Source organism: Ursus maritimus (assembly GCF_017311325.1).
Source record: "Ursus maritimus isolate PB19 chromosome X unlocalized genomic scaffold, ASM1731132v1 scaffold_X1, whole genome shotgun sequence".
NCBI lineage: Eukaryota > Metazoa > Chordata > Mammalia > Carnivora > Ursidae > Ursus > Ursus maritimus.
In genome coordinates, this window is record NW_024423319.1 from 109,054,907 (window position 1) to 109,071,609 (window position 16,703).

At 37.7% G+C, this 16,703-nt stretch overlaps 1 protein-coding gene across 6 annotated transcripts in view; it reads left to right on the plus strand.

Annotated features, from left to right (window-relative positions):
- The window catches only part of BCLAF3 (BCLAF1 and THRAP3 family member 3), a 67,575-nt gene that overhangs the window by 18,138 nt on the left and 32,734 nt on the right, over positions 1–16,703 (plus strand). For 5 of the 6 annotated variants that reach the window (XM_040633622.1, XM_040633631.1, XM_040633647.1 and 2 more), the window contains 6 exons: positions 1,040–1,612; positions 1,986–2,651; positions 10,239–10,414; positions 11,918–12,032; positions 12,745–12,808; positions 14,299–14,414. In XM_040633622.1, coding sequence (XP_040489556.1) covers positions 1,040–1,612; positions 1,986–2,651; positions 10,239–10,414; positions 11,918–12,032; positions 12,745–12,808; positions 14,299–14,414 — 1,710 coding nt within the window. The remainder of the gene's footprint in view (positions 1–1,039; positions 1,613–1,985; positions 2,652–10,238; positions 10,415–11,917; positions 12,033–12,744; positions 12,809–14,298; positions 14,415–16,703) is intronic. The other variant, XM_040633639.1, reaches the window with a different exon arrangement.

Here is a 16,703-nt window from a genome sequence, read left to right on the forward strand (position 1 = left end):
TGATGTTGGCAATGCTGAGGTATTGGGGAGGGTAGTTACAGAAAAGATACGCTGTTCCTGGGGAGCATGATGGCTACGTTAAAGCCCACATTCGCCAAAGTTATACGCTCTATTTCAATAGCACATGTAAGGGAACAGGTTCAGAAAAGAAAAGCAACTTATTGGGGCACCTGGGTGGCTCAGTCGTTAAGTGTCTGCCTTCATCTCAGGTCATGATCCCAGGGTCCTGGGATCGAGCCCCGCATCAGGCTGCCTGTTCAGCGGGAAGCCTGCTTCTCCTTCTCCCATTCCCCCTGCTTGTGTTCCCTCTCTCGCTGTCTCTCTCTCTGTCAAATAAATAAATAAAATCTTAAAAAAAAAGAAAAGCAATTTATTTATGTTAGTAATATTTATGGAGGAGCTAAGTATGAAATTCAGGTCTTAATACCTTCTTTCCCCTCCCACTCCACACAGTGTGTAGTTTTTTGCTCCTTGATATAGCCTTAGTAGAAAGAATAGTCAATCAGTTGGGGAAACTTCAGGGTAAGTCTTGAGTCTGAGTTTAGGTTTATTGTGGTATCATAAACTCTTAGAATCGAATTTAATTTCAGAGGTTATGTTCAGTTTCCCAGAGACTCTCCTACACATTATTTATGTGAATCAAGACTTCCTGTTGCTTGTTTCTTCCCTGACTGTTGAACCTGATACAGGCTTTTGCTGACTGGCTCTTTTGCCCAAACTTTGCTGTCAGCAGTCTTCCAAAATGGATCTTACTGTATACCTATGCTGGTCCTCCTCCAGCAGGATGGGTGTGCTCAGCCCATTTTGATATGCACATGGGATACGTTAGTTCAGATAGAAAGAATATGCTTGTTGAATTGGCCAGAACAGTAATCAGACACCCAAATGGACAATTTAGAATACAGATATAGTAAAGTGATAAATTTGATATGAGTGGAAGAAGCAGTGGAAAGCAAAAGTCTTATTTAGGTAGTTAATATTAAGATAAACTTTGTTTATTGTCTTTAAATGAACTGAACTTTTCTGTTTGTTTACATAGGTCTTTATCACCAGTACCTAGAAATTCTGACCACTACAAGCAAAGACATTTTCATGGGCATTATGGCTGTGAATATAGGAAGGATCCAAAAAGACCCATCACTTGGCGAATGGACAGTGAGAAACATGGACAGAGTAACCCAAGGATTCCTTCTCGTGGAAATGTGCATTACCGATCTTATGAACATAGGTCACCTTCCCCAAACCTAAGAAGAAACTCTTTAGAAAATGCTTATATTTATAAGCCTTACCGAGTACGCTTATCAGAAAGAGGGGATGGTAACAGAAGATCTAACTATATGCCGAAATACTCAGAAGGTGTACCCTACGAAGAGTACCAGAGGAATTGTTATTCCCAGAAAGTACAAGGAAGGTATATTCCTGATGACCACAGAGTCCGAAGAAGTGGAAAAGGAGGGAAACCGCCTCAGAGGTCAATAGCAGATTCTTCTAGGTTTGAAGGAAAGTGGCATGAAGATGAGTTGAGGCACCAGAGGGTACAAGATGAAAACCATTCTCAGTCACTTAGAAGAGGCTCTGAAGACTTTGAGAAAAGGAGCTCTTTTCAGAAGAGGTATAGGAAAACATTAAACCTGGGTAATTTGGTATAAAGCCTCAAGTGCAAAAGTCTGTTTACTTTATGGTTGAAGAGAACCACCTTGAAAAGCTTTTGTCTAAAAAGATAAAAAGCATTGTAATGTAATTATGGTCTGCTGGTAGTAATGAAGTATTTATTTTTAGAGTAAATCATGTTGATGGCTAGAATTGTAACAAAATATGGTATTTTCCTCTTTTGCTACCTTGTGCCTCTATGAGTTGTCTTGAGGGATTATAGTTAACTTGCCACTGCGTTCTGCATTTAAAGCCATGCTGCCCAACATTCCACACATATAAATTCTCACTTTCTTCTCTCTAGTGCAAGTGTAAACTGCTTTATGTCAACACAGGTATCCTGAGGATCGTGATTTCAGAAAATATGGACACACATCAAAGAGACCTAAAGATGTGGAGAGGTATGAAAACAGAGAGTCTGCCAGGAACCCACAGTGGAAGTTTGGGCATTCTCTTCCATCTTACCAAGAGAAGAAAGAGCAGCGGAACCTTGGACCCCAAACTCGACACGCTCAGCGGGAACCGCCAGAGACCAGTTCAGCAACCAAGGTATCCTGTGACTATCAACACAAACGTCGTAAGACCTCAGGTGGGGACCAGGACTTTCCTGATGGAAGAATTCAGAAGTACTCTAAGGAGGAAGATAGAAAATCCAGTTCTCAAAAAGGCCCTGAAAATAGACAGTCCATTTGTTTTAATGCTGGAAGAGGGAGAGAGACTGAAGGTGGGCAAGTCAAAGAACCTTCCAAACCATCTAAGAAAGACTGCACTGACTGCACGGCCTCTACGCATTCAAGTAAAAGTGATGTTGGCTTGAGACCCTGCAGTGACAAACGGAAGGAGAAAGGAAAGAAAGAAGGGGATGGCAGAAAAGAGAGCAACTCTTCCAGTAACCAACTTGATAAAAGTAAACTTTCCAATGTGAAACCTTCGTCTGCCAGTCTTAGGAAGAAATCACTTACTGTTAAAATAGATGTGAGGAAAACAGTAAATACATCCAGGTATTGTTTTTGTTTTTTCTTAGCACTATTTAAGAAAAATATCTATTTCACCACCTTTATTTGAAGCTTTGAAAATGGAATTAACGGTGTGTTTAGAGTCCATTGAGTGGGGAGGGAGTGCCTGGATTTTTCACAAAAGCCCTGTAATGAGGATTAATCCCACAATTAGTAATACAGTGTGGTCTTATGTCTGCTGGTTTCTGCACCCAATCTCAAGATACTTTTTGGGTGCAGGGCACTCTATGGAGTTGTTTCTCTTCATGAATTTATGTGTTTTTATGCTGCTGGATTTTCTGTAGCCAGGCATAGGCTGGGTGGAGTTCAAGGAGGCCTATTCCTTGCTCAGTTTCTCAGAGCCTATTTTCCCTGTTGCCTCAAATCCAGAGAAATTTTTATCTGGAAGGGCCATTCACTGGCCCTGATTTTATAAAGGAGGAAAGCAAGGCCTTGAGAGATGAAGCAGCTTGTCTAAGTCAGAGCACCTGCGGCTCAAGGAGGCAGGTAACCTATTGTGGTTCTTGCTGCCATCTCAAAACAGTTGGTGCTCAGCCAACCAGATTCTCCTAGGTGGAGGAAATTAGGCTAGGGTCTAGAAAGAGGCCTATTTATAAGACGTTCACTTTAGCTCTTAATGATTATTTAAGAAAAAATAGACTACCCAGCAGTAGGTTATATTCTGCTAGAGTGGCTTGCATGCTTTGTTCCATTATGCATATTACCTCTGTTTATGGATTCTGGAAATAATAAGGCACTGCAGTTGGCTGTGTCAGCAAAGTCTGTTCATTACCTTAAGACACTACCAGTATGTGAATAAAAAAGTGATGGGCCATGCTGATTTGGTGCATTTACGTTCACAGTTCACTCATACTTGTATTGTAGTCAAAAACAAGATAAAACAAAATATAAGGCCAGGATGTGATAGGGAAGGAGGTAAACCCACAGTCCCTCTCTCTCTCTCGCTCGCTCGCTCTCTTTTTTAAAAGATTTTATTTATTTATTTGACAGAGAGAGAGACAGCCAGCGAGAGAGGGAACACAAGCAGGGGGAGTGGGAGAGGAAGAAGCAGGCTCCCAGTGGAGGAGCCCGATATGGGGCTTGATCCCGGGACTCCGGGATCACGTCCTGAGCCGAAGGCAGATGCTTAACGACTGAGCCACCCAGGCGCCTCCACTCTCTCTCTTTTTTTTAAACAAATATATTTTGTTCCTTTTCTCAAAGTTAGATATGTCCATCCCCCTCCCTTGTATTCATTGTACTTACAAAAATATTATAAAATACACATTTTTATATTTGTATGTGCACAGAAAGCACTTATAAATGACTACATTATAGAAAGTTGGACAAATAGAGGGAGGAAATCACCCATAATTCTACTACCCTAGGACAGTTTTATTAATATTTTAGTACAGTTCCTTTGGTTATTTTTCTGGGTATATTTATACATGGTTGTCATAGTACTATATTCATAATTTTGTATCCTATTTCATATAATAAGTCCTAAATCATTTTGTACTATTATATTTCCTTCTAGTTCTTAACCTTAAGAGCACAAAAGCCACTGTAAGCGTCAACTTTAAGGATGTTCCCTCAAGCTTTTTTCTTTCCAACATTATGCTATGAAAATGTTCAAACACACAGAAAAATTGAAAGAACTGTACAGTAAATACCTATATAGCCACCACTGAGCATCCACAATTGTCATTTTACTTTACTTTCATAATCACCTATCGGTTCATCCATCGATCATTCCATCTTATTTTTTCCATACATTTCAAAGTGAATTGTAGATATCAGTGCACTCCCCTTTAAATACTTCAGTATTTCATTTTTGCTCGCAAGTTTTTCCTTTGGAGGCAATATTGCATACAATCAAATCATAAAAATCTCGAAGTTTTTTAATAGAAGTAATGATACCCCCATATTTAATAATGATGTTAAAAAAGAAACTTAATTCTTTAATTAACTTAAAAGAGAATTAATAAATTGGCTTAACATTTTTAAAGAATGCTAGAAATACCAATTTTGAAGGATTTCACTGTAATAGACCTCATTAGAAATATTGAACACAGTTAATTTTATAATTGGAAGAAGAAATGGAAGCTCGATTTTCATCATGTGTCACAAAAATGAACTTCTTAAAATTGAAGCTGCTGTATCTTTTCTTTTGAATTTATAAACTATAATTTTGTGAAATTCATGACCTGTTAGCACATGTCTGAATTACCTGACAAGGACCTGTAGGGTGATGGCTTGTTTAGTAGAGCTAACACTGCAAATCCTTCCTTTTCAAAGACCTGAAGAATAAATAGCTTTATAAATATATGCATCTTATCAGTATGATAAAGCATAGTCAACAAAATCTTTCTCTCTGATGATAATTATTTATTGATGAATGGTTAAGTTGTGGAAGACTTCTGTGGGGTTGGATTTAATTATGTATGGACTGATAAAGTAGCCATAAAACAAAGGCGGTTAATGCCCTCAACAGAGTCATGTTCTCAACTATTGACATAACTTAGATTTTCCTCTGCTTGAAAAGATTAAAATAATCACAGAGTGGAGAGAGGTTTATTTGTTGATTAAAATCTAGAGGGTTTATCCATTTTTTTGAAAGTCCAAGATGGTTGTTTTATGCATTCATTTACTTTCTTAGCTTTGGTCACATGTCGATGTATGTTCTTCCACTTATCAGTGTAGTTGAAGACTTATGTGATTAGGCTAGTGATTTTTCTAGATTCCAGTTTGTATTTAGAACAGCAGTAGGTAGACACTTGCTCGAATGTTCACTGCATTGTTAATACTTCTGTTAACAAAGGCTATATTCTAGTTACCCACTTTGTCAGAAACTACATTATCAGAGTAGAAGTTAAATATGAGTCATAATTATATGTTTCAGGATGTAAATTAGGGAGTCATAATATGAAAATTTCTACGAATGCTATTATGAACTCCAAACACTGTTGTGTACATCTTGAAGTCTTGAGGCAGATGAAGGGAGTTTTGGTTTAACGTTGGGCGAGTAGGTGAAAGACTGGACCTTGGTCAGGCTAGTAAGGAAGTGGGAGGGAGGAGCAGGGCGGGCAGTCTCTGGGGAAGAATAAGCTTGTGTGGATGGACCTGAGGTTCCTTTGACCTCCCCGGCTGCTAGTACTAGGCATCTAGGATGGGAAGGTTGATTAGCAAAGTTGATGTTGGACTGAGTTTATCAGTCACATTTGTATATAATCCTTTTATTTCCCAACCCCCACCCCAGAAGAGATACAGGAAGGGTCTCCCTACCCCCATCAGGTCTGTCCCCATTCTGAAGGGGGATGAGGTGGGTGATGGGACCCAGAAGACATTGGAGCCCTGATGCTCTAAGGAAAGGGGTGCTGCACAGGGGTGAGGGACTGGGGGGACGAACAGTGTGAAAAACCATAGCGAGGATTGAAAGAAGGTAACCCAGTGACACAAGTTTCCTACCTATGATAAGCTGTGGGTGGAGATACTTCTGTGATAACACAAACTTGCTACCTCACTGTTTAGTATCACAAAAAGCTAAGGTTTTTTTCCCCCCTAATATTTCTAATACACGTTTTTAAAGATACAAAATCAATTGAGAGAAGCTTCCCTTTCATTTCTGTTTTTCACCCTAGCTTCTCTTAGTGAACATTCTGTTTCGGGTTGGGGTGCCTAAGTTTTTGTCTTCCACTGGGTCCCTGAGCAGCTCTGTGACATCGGGCAGACCACCTGGCCATGCTTTTTGGGGCCCAAATTAACCTGCAGTTCCTCCTGGCCATACAGCTTTGCTTCCGTTGGCCATGTGTTGGTAACTGTTGAAGCTGGGTTGACAAGCTCATCAAAGGATTTTCTGAACTTTTGTATATATTTGAGATTTCATATCATAAGAAATGAAATATTTAAAATTTAAATTAGTCTAAATGAAGTTATAATTTTAAAATGTAAGCCAAGAAAGTTTAAAAAACACAGTTAAATTGGCCTCAATTAGAATTTTGAAGTCTGTCATCTTTTTAGCTGAAACTCTCATTACAAATTGTCCAAGTTGTTTTCCATTTATCGTTTATTCATTCAGCGGGTACTTTTTTGAAGACCTGCCTTGCGTGAGACAGCCTGTTAGGGTACCCTGGGATTTCAAATCAGCATGGGATTGTGTTTCTTCTCCTCTGGTCTAATAGACAATAGGGCAATGTTGGTAATACCGTGGCACAGTGAGTGATACACAAAGTGGGGCTCAGATGATTCCAAGCCTGGGGTTTCCGGGAAGGCTTTTTTCAGAAGTTGTTGACATGTGAGCTAGGCTTCAAAGAGTTTAAACATGTGGAGATGAGATGAAAGACATTTTATGTTTATAGGTTAACAAAGGCAGACAACACACACAGGAACTTTGAGGTGTGCGTCAAGTGGTCGGTGAAAGGGAACAGAGGGACAGGAGGCTGCGAAGGTGAGACTGCCACAGAGCCAGCCTGATTTAACAGAATTAGCTGATCAGAGAGGGCAGGAAGCTCAGTTCTGGCTGCTACCTTCTTTCTGTGAGGTGACTTGGAAGGGCACTGGGGTTGGGGAGGCCTGTTATGGGACTTTTGTGAAAAAAGATGCTGAATTAGAGGAAAAACAGTCTCCCTGACCCTTTACCCTCAGCTCCAGAAATGCTAAGTGTCTTCTTAGGAAGACAGGAGCAAATGAATAACTGGGAGAGCTTTATGAACTATAGGATGGTGTACAAAATGTTAGTTCTTAGGAGAAAATGGAGGAAGGAAAGCTTGATACGTGTCACGTGGATTCTGTTATATATTATAAGCTTCCAGAGGGCAGGGGATCATCCATTAGTTTGGGTTGTTGTTGGGCTTTTTGTAATTGTTGTTTTGCCATGCACTTGTGTTTTTCGATGGATCTTAACTGTGAATAAAAGGAAATTAAGGTTAACGTGGCTTTTTATGTTTTCCTAGTTAGTATGCACAACAGTCAGTGAGAATGTCAGGGGAAATATCCATAGAGAGAAGAAAAAATAAAACAGGTGGAGTTGGAGGAGGGAAGAGAGGAACCTAGAAAATTTCATTGGACCAGTATCAGAAATAGTACTAGAATACAGGTGTTTGACTATATTTTAATTTTTTAAACTGTCTAAAATGCATCCCAAATGAGAACATTTAGTCTTTTTAGCTTACCTAACTTGTGTTGGAAGTATTTCTTGAAATTATTAATTTATTAATCAATACCTGTCTTAGGAAATAGTAAAAAGGAAAATGTGAACCGAGAGGTGATTAAATGTACAGATGTAAATACCTAGAACATTTTGCATTCTCCAGTTTCAAGAAGCCTTTTCTTATAGCAAAGCCATCATAATTGTTTTTAAAAGACTAAAATTTCAGGTGATACAATCTTAGTATTTCCTAGAAAATGACAATTTTAACATTTTTAAATTAAAAATCTTGCAGTGGAGTAACTCCAGGATAAATTGATAGGAAATGCAAACTCGAAAATTTCAGGAATTAAGTATAGCTATAAACTGTACCATAGCACTTCTGGGGATTGAGGGTTGGGCATGGAGTGGGTTTAAGAGTTAATACCAGTAATTGTAATAAATGACAAGTAAATTTTAATAATTACTTGGTGGGAAACTGGAAACCTTTATCAGCTAGTTTCCTCTTGGGAGAAACCGAGGCTGCAATACAAAACGTTACCAACTGATCCCCCACGGACAGATAATTTTTGTCGTTCCATTTGAACATTTTATTTATCTCCTGTAAAATGTTTTTAAAAGCAGGTTTTTTTGTTTGTTTCTTGTCTTTTGGGGTTTTTTGGGGTGTGGGGCAGGCTTTTTGTACCATTTAACACAGTATTTGTAATTCTTTGTTAGTGGAGGTTGTTACAGGGCCATTCTAGCTTTTAGTGTTTATCACTGAATGTCTCTCAGGTAGTTACAGGATACACAGTGGGAAGCTTGGAGCAAATTAGGAAGAAAGAAGGGAAATGAGTCTTCTAATGAAAATCCTTCTGATGAATCAAGGAAACCATAGCAGTGGCATCAACCTGCTGCAAAATCACTTTTCCACATTTCTACTTCTGCAGGGCGTTGTCTCGACAGTGCTGGTTTGAGAGCAGGAAGCATAGAAAGTTGTATGGAAGCCTTGCCTCTGATAGGTTAAAAGTAGGTGCTTAAAACTGTCGTATTAGAGAAGTTGAAAAGTTTAAAGAGTATCTGTAAGCTCATTACCCTGGAGCAGGGTTATATATATATGGCTGTTAAGTGACTTAAATAAGTAAGTGAATCTGTGCATATGTAGACCCACACCCCAAGATGTATCCATCTGATTATTTGTTATTTATTCCAGGGGTGCTGCTGTTATTTAAAACATATTTCAGGGCTCTCTTGTGGGTTTATCTTCAGAGTCTGTAACATACTCATAAAGAACACCAGCACTTGTTAATCTCAGTTCTTTGGGTAGTGAACATGCTTTTTGGGAAGAGGCAAAAGCTATTTAGAGTTAAATGCAGAGGAGTAAGATGGCTGTAAGCTAGTTAGTGCCGTTTGGGGTCCAAAATGAGGTATAAATATAAATAATGAGACATTTTCTTCTGTGACACATAATCTGCCTGCAGACGAAGAATTCAAGAGCAGCTTTCTTGGAATAAGGTATAGTTTCCCATTATGACACTTGGAAGGATTATGTTCATACAAACACTCACCTTCTGGGATGTAAAGCAAAACAACCAAGACATCCATTGTCCCAGTGTCATAGCACCTTCCCTTTAGGGCTATTTTGTAAAGATAACATGAGATAGTGTTTGTAAACGAGTTTTGAGCCCCTGTATTTGGCTGGCAGTACGCCCTCAGTAACTGTTAGCTATATGTCATAATCATGACTTCATGACAATACCTGAAGGTCAAGAGAGCTTTTAACACACGTTATAAAGATTCAGAAAGCATGAGAGTGGTAGGATAGCCGGGGTTATATAGTAAATGGTAGCATTTCTTTAAGGATACATTTAGGGTGAACACTAATTGGTTCTAATGATCTTTGCTAACAACTAAGACTGTTCGCTGACAGTTTAGTGAGATTTTGTAAGTGATTAATCTCAGCAGAGTTTGATTTCAAAATACTAAGTTTCTCATTGCTGGTATAGAGGTACAAGGATTTTTATGAAGTCAAAAAAGTTATTATGTTTGATATCAGCTTTTAAAGTGTGGTAGTACTTCAAGATAGTATAAACTTGCTGGATATACAATTTTATGGACATTGGGGAGTAGAAAATAATCTAGTTGATTATTTTTTGCATATTGACCTTTAATGCCTTGCTGTATTTTTGGAGGTAAAAATTGTTTAACTTAGAATTTTGAGGATTTTATTATTAAAGTGGCAAATATTTAATGATCTCTGATTTGAAAAGGAAGACTCAAAACCATGTGTCTAAGGCTATTTCCTCCTAGGCATTATTGCACATGTTCTATGGCATACAGCTTAGTTCCTTAACTATAAGAAAAGATAAACATCTTTTTAGTTTTATAGCTATCTTGGTTAATTTTAATAAGTTCTTTTCTCAGTAAAATAGTTTCAAATTTAGTTAAACATTTACAAATTATTCTAGGGTTGCTTCTAGCTATTCCACAGAGAGACAGATGTCACATGATTTGGTTGCTGTTGGCAGGAAAAGTGAGAACTTTCATCCAGTGTTTGAACATCTTGACTCAACTCAGAATACTGAAAACAAACCTACAGGAGAATTTGCTCAGGAAATCATAACTATAATCCATCAAGTTAAAGGTTGGTATATTTTGCACATACATTAGGGATAACACAAAAATAATGTACTGATTTTTCACAAGATATAGGTAAATATCTGTGATATAGTAATAGTAATCAATATTTCATTATATATTAGGTCATTAATAAGGAAATCTGTTACAGAGAGTGTAAGGTATTAATTCAAGCCTCGTTCTTCATGTGTTGTTCCAATAACCTGGTACTTCAACTCATAGTAGATTACAAATTGAAAGTCAGAAAGGGAGAGGTTGGCTGCTGCAAGACACAGGACTACTGAGAGTCTCAAGAAACAATAACTGATAACCAAACAGGAAGGAGGAAGCAACAAACACCGTATATGAAACTTGACAAGAACTCTGGAAGTCTAGGTATTGTGGTGATATTCTTAAAGTCCCCTGAGGGGATTGCTGGGCCTTTGCTCCATAAGGGTGAACATGAAGTGATTCATAAAAGATTCCCGTTTGATTTGGCATACTTTATGGCATCAGGGAGTTGCATCACAAATACTTAAAATATTTGCATTAAATTGTCTCGTTTTAGCTTCTGGCCAGTTTCCATTACTTGGAAAATTCAGTCACGTAGAACAACTTTCTTCATGGATGCTGTATAATAAAGCAATCATGGGTATAATAAACTGGAGACCTTCAAGAATTTCAAAATTTTTATTTTATATTTCTTACTGAATATTTGCACTGACTTCATTTTTTACTTTCATGCAACATATTTTGAAAACAGATTATTTTCTCTGCATCCCTCAAACTAAGGCACATACTTACTTTGAAGCATGCAATTTGTCTGAAACAGTTCACCTTCTCAGTTCCAGCCCCTCTCACCCAGAGGAAGTGTGATTCTTGGCAGAAAGGGAGATGGTATTGCAGAAAAATCCAGGAGATTGTCCCAAAACAGTAACAGTAAGTTAGGGAAAAGGACTGCTTGAGTAGCATTCTGATGGGTCAAGTGTATTATCTTTCTCTCTATCATGTTAAAAGCCTTGTAGCATAGCTGATTTCATAACCTCTTCACGAACTTCAGATGATGTTAATTAAGGTACAATGGCAGTAGGACTCCTTCTGTGATATGTAAACAACATTTAGCATTTGTTCAGAACTGTTTTGATGTTTCAGGGTTGTTTTTATTTTTTATTCTAGGTGAACTGTAAAACTCTGTACCATCTTTACTTGCCAGTATACTAAGGTCTTACCTGGGAGAAGAAAGGTCCTCACTTTGAGAGAGCCACTATCTTTTCCCCCAACAAATAAGCAGGCATGTCAAATAGAAACAGAATCCTTGCGTTCATAAGTCAGGCATTTCTGTACTGTTGCTTAGGCTTGGGGGAGCATGTGAACGCTGCAAATTAGTCTGTGGAATAAGTTTAGGTCCCACATATTTTCAAGAGAAAACAGATTGGACTTTTTTAACAGTTCCTTCTTCCTGTGCTTATATGTAATCTTTTAAGTGGAATCAGTTTTACACTGAGATAAAACTCTTTGTTTCCTTTTTCAGCAAATTATTTTCCATCACCTGACATTACTCTACATGAGCGTTTTTCAAAAATGCGAGATACACAAGCTGCAGATGTAAATGAAATTAAATTGAATTCAGATCCAGAAATTCACAGGTAATGATTGATTATTGTATGCCCATTTAACTCATGGGAATAAGCCTCAGAACAGATTTGGGAAGGTGCTGCCTTCTGGGCTTGCTGTAGACTCTAGGAGGACTGCATTTCCTACCTAAAAGCCAGGACTAACCCAAGCAGGTACTGGGCCAGTGCACTTTGATGGAATAGGTTGTATTAAAGCCATTGAGTAGCATTGTTTAAATGTGTAGGACTTTGACAATCTTTACCTACCTAACTTTGATTCTGCTGTGTCTATAGTAATTGCCTACTGAAGTTATCACTGGAAGAATGAAAGACAATTGTCGAGCCATTGAAATCATGGGTTGCTTCATGTGGTCAGAAATGGCTGTTCTGAGGGCAGCCGGATGAAACCTATGTCTTCTTCTGCTGGCACCTGTCCGAGCAGGTGGTGTGCCCTGTCTTGCGAGCTGAGCTGAATCAATGTTAGAATGCAGTAGATCACCGGAGCAAAGTTTAAGGTTACACAGACTAGTGATTTGAGAACCACTAAGGCGTCACTGTGATGTTGTTCACAGGATATGTATGTCCTGGGAGACTGCCGTGTAGATGAAAACCCATCTGGTAGTGGGTTTCTTTTGCTTCCTCCAAGACACACCAACTTTATTTCAAATTCCATTCTCTAGTAATGGAATCAAGGTATCAGTGTATAACATAATTATTTAATTATAATATGCCTTTATTATTTTAGGAGAATAGATATGTCTTTGGCTGAGCTTCAGAATAAACAAACTATGGTATATGAACCAGAACAGGTAAGTGAATACAATTTTTTGCTGAAAGATTATCATATTGTTGGCATATTGATGGAAAAGCGAACTGGTAATAGAGAGTAAAAAAAAGGGATTTAAGTAGATGAGAAAGAAGGATTGAGACCCAGGAATCTGAAATTTACAAAGCTCTCCAAAGGTTCTAGTTACTGGCCAGGTTGCAGAGAGAACACTGACAAAAGACAAAAATATTCCCTAAGAGAGACAGTCCCTAAGGGTAACAGCTTTGTAAAATTGACCTACAGTTATAGCGTTTAATATTCATTCCAAAACTTCACACTGTAAAGCTTGTGGAAAGTATGTTTGATACCTACATTTTTTCCCAAGCAGTCATGTGGAATATATTTTTTAAAATCGTACATGGATGAATGCAGAGGAACTTAGTTTAATTTGATACTGCCCTTCTGTTTGCTGTAGAATGTATGAAAAATTCTGTGGAATATGAACTAGCAAAATAATGGAAATAATACTGAATTTGTGTATTGCCATGCATTGTATTCCCAGCCAGTACGTCCTTAACCCGTACATCCCCCCACCCATTTCTTTGCTAATTAGAAAAACTCTGTGGACTAGTCAGGGTGGGGGGGGGCAAGAAAATTGGCTTTCGTTTTAGAAGTATATCAGGTTCTCAAAGAACTGCTAGTGTATTCACTGAGAATAAAGTGTTTCTGTAGAGGAATGGTTTTAATACATTTCTGATAGAATATGTAAATAATTTTTTCACTTGTGAATGGTTATAATTTTTATTAAACTTACAGAGGTAGGTTGGTTTATTGAATAGGTGCTATTTTCGGAGAATTTCTATTCATCAAAATACTGTAATCAACTCATAGAAAATTTGAAAAATCACCTCTAACTCAACCACTTAACATCAAATATCATTTGATCATTTGGCAGTCTTACATCTGGCATTTTAACATAGCTGCTATCATAGTATATTAGTTTCAGATGCTTTTTGCTTTTTACTTAATAATGTTGCTTTTATGTAAAATTTCTGAGCTTCCCATGACTTTTTATGATTGAAGCTTTTTAAATTTTAATTAACTTTTCTCAGTAATTTTTTTTCATGTTGACTTCCACATAGCCTATATTAACCATAATTTAAATGTTTGTGCGTTATTACTTTGACTTAAATTTCCCATGAATTCATTCTTCCCTTCTCCTATAAATTTATTTTACATTAAGTTGCTTTCATTTTTTGATGATTTTAAATATAGCACTTTGAATATATTTGGGTAGATAGCCTTTTCTTTGGGTTAGAGTCCCAGAGGTAGGATTCCTGGTTCACTGTTATGAACTTTTCTGTCTGTGCATTGTCAGTTGTGTCTCAAAATATTTTAATCGATTTACAGTACCATTAGCAGGGTGAATACAAGGTAACTTATTTAGGACTTTTACTTAAGGTTCTTATTAGATATGGTCTTTGTGCAACTAACAGTAATGTGAATGGTTTGTCTTCTGTCAAAATTCCTCAGACTCTGGTCAAAATAATAGATCCAAATGATCTACGACATGACATTGAAAGAAGGAGAAAAGAACGGTTACAGAATGAAGATGAGCACATTTTTCACATAGCTAGTGCTGCAGAGAGGTAATCAGTAGATGAAAAACATCCTATTATCAGGGAGCTTTTGGTTTTAGCGTATTTTTCAATTTTTGTGTGTGATGATTTTCATTTTAGTGTAGGGATTTAATCCTTCAAATCCATTTTATATGTTTAAGTGAAATCTTTTAAAATGTTTCAAAGTTATTCAGTGATCATCATATGCTGTTTGATTGAAACAACAAAAACTCAGGGGTAGGTGAGTATTTGAGGTCTTTGTAATTCTAGAAAAGAGTGTAACTGCTTTTTGATTATTAGCAGGTGCTAATAATCAGGACCTTCAAGTTTATGGACTGTTTGACTCAACCTCATTGAAACTCTAACGTATTCTGCGCTTTAGATTCTGGTACTCTTTGAATATTACAGAATTTCCTGAGGTCAATACAGTTCTCTTTTGGAACTCTTTATGGATGTCTGTCCATGAAGCAGAGGCAGGGGTAGTAGAAGATGTGGAGGAGACAGGAGTCGGAATCCCACCTCTGCCATTTTATAAGCTCTTTGCTCTAGAACTAATTTATGATGTGGACAGGTTAGAAATATTAAATGAGCTGGCACAGGCAAAGTACTTAAGGCATGCATGGCAAATTGATTATCAGTAGACCCTTGTTTTTCTTCCCCAACTCTGTACTTCTTTTTTGGGGCTCTGAGTATTCTAGATTGGCCCCAATTTATCTCTAGTTCTAAAAACTATGTGGGATTCATGGCAACTCTGGGACCCTGTATGATTATGAGGTATAATTGAATAGGACAAAATTTCTATTCCACCCAAAGTTCTTCAGACTATTTGGATCTCTCAGAAAGCAGGACTGTGTGAATAGGAAGGGCCAGTGCTAATTCTCTTTCCATATCCCTTAATATCAAATTACTAAGATAATTGACTAGACTTTTAAATCAGGTCTGTGGCTAACTAGGTCTTAGTCACAATACGTGGAGCTTATTTAAAACTGGACTTAATGCTGATAATAAGTTTGGGACTCATTAAAAGATAGCGAAACTATGTGTTGAGGCATATAAAACAACTGAAAATAAAATAGTTAAAATCTCATCCCTTGGTGGGTGAAAGTCTCCAGTTTCTAATATGACACAGCATGATTGTGCTCTTCAGTGACATAAGCTCTCTCTCATGCTTTTCTTAACTCAGCAAGTGTAAGAAACTCAGTATGCCAAGAAAGAGGATTTTTAAACCAGATTTAAGATAATCAGCATTTTATAAAAACCATGTAATGCTTCAGAATGTATATTCACCCTTTGAGGTGAGAAAGGGCTTGAGCCCTGGAGTTGCACCTCACACCTGGCTCTGTAGACACCTAGTTATGTGACTGATCTGAGGCAAGTTATTTAATCTTTATTTCCTCATACATCAAATACAGATGAGAATTCTATTTACCTCACGGTGATAGTGAAGATTAACTGAAGTGTCAGGTGTAAGGTGCAGAGTAGCTGGTCAGCATGAAGTATTATTAATGTTTGCTTTGAAGATGGTGCATAGCATGCAAAGATATCTTTCTGCAGTGTCTTCTGCTGGGTGTGTTGGACTTCATTTATTTGTGTTGGATAGCTGGTGTGGCATAGTGGAGCCATGAGAATTTTTTTAATTGAGATATTACTGACCATAAAATTCGTCCTTTCAAAGTGAATTTACTGATTTTTACTATATTCACAAAGTTGTGCAGTTGTCACCACTGTCTAATTCCAGAACATTTTCACCACTCCACAAAGAAGCCCTGTAACCATTAGTTGTCATTCCCTATTTCTCCCTCCCCCAGGCCCCCAGCAACCACTAACCCACTCTCTGTCTCTGTGGATTTTCCTGTTCTGGACATTTTATATAAATGCAGTCATATAACATGAGGTCTTTTGTGACTCACTTCTTTCATGTAGCATATTGTTTTCAAAATTGCTTCATGTTGTAGCATGAATATTCCTTTTATGGCTGAATAATATTCCATTGTATGGATAACCATATTTTGTTTATCCCCTCATCAGTTGGTGGATATTTGAGTTCTTTCCACTTTTGGGCTATGGTGAATTATGGTGCTGTGAATATTCACGTGCAAGTTTTTGTGTGGACATATGTTTTCATTTCTCTTGGGTATCTGCTTAGGGTTGGAATTGCTGGGTCCTTTGATAATTCTGTGTTTAACTTCTTGATGAACTACCAGACACTTTTCCACAATGGCTGCCTCATTTTACATTCCCATCAGCAGTGTATGAATGTGCCAGTTTCTTCACATCCTCACCAGCACTTGGTATTGTTCATCTTTTCAAAAAAAAAAA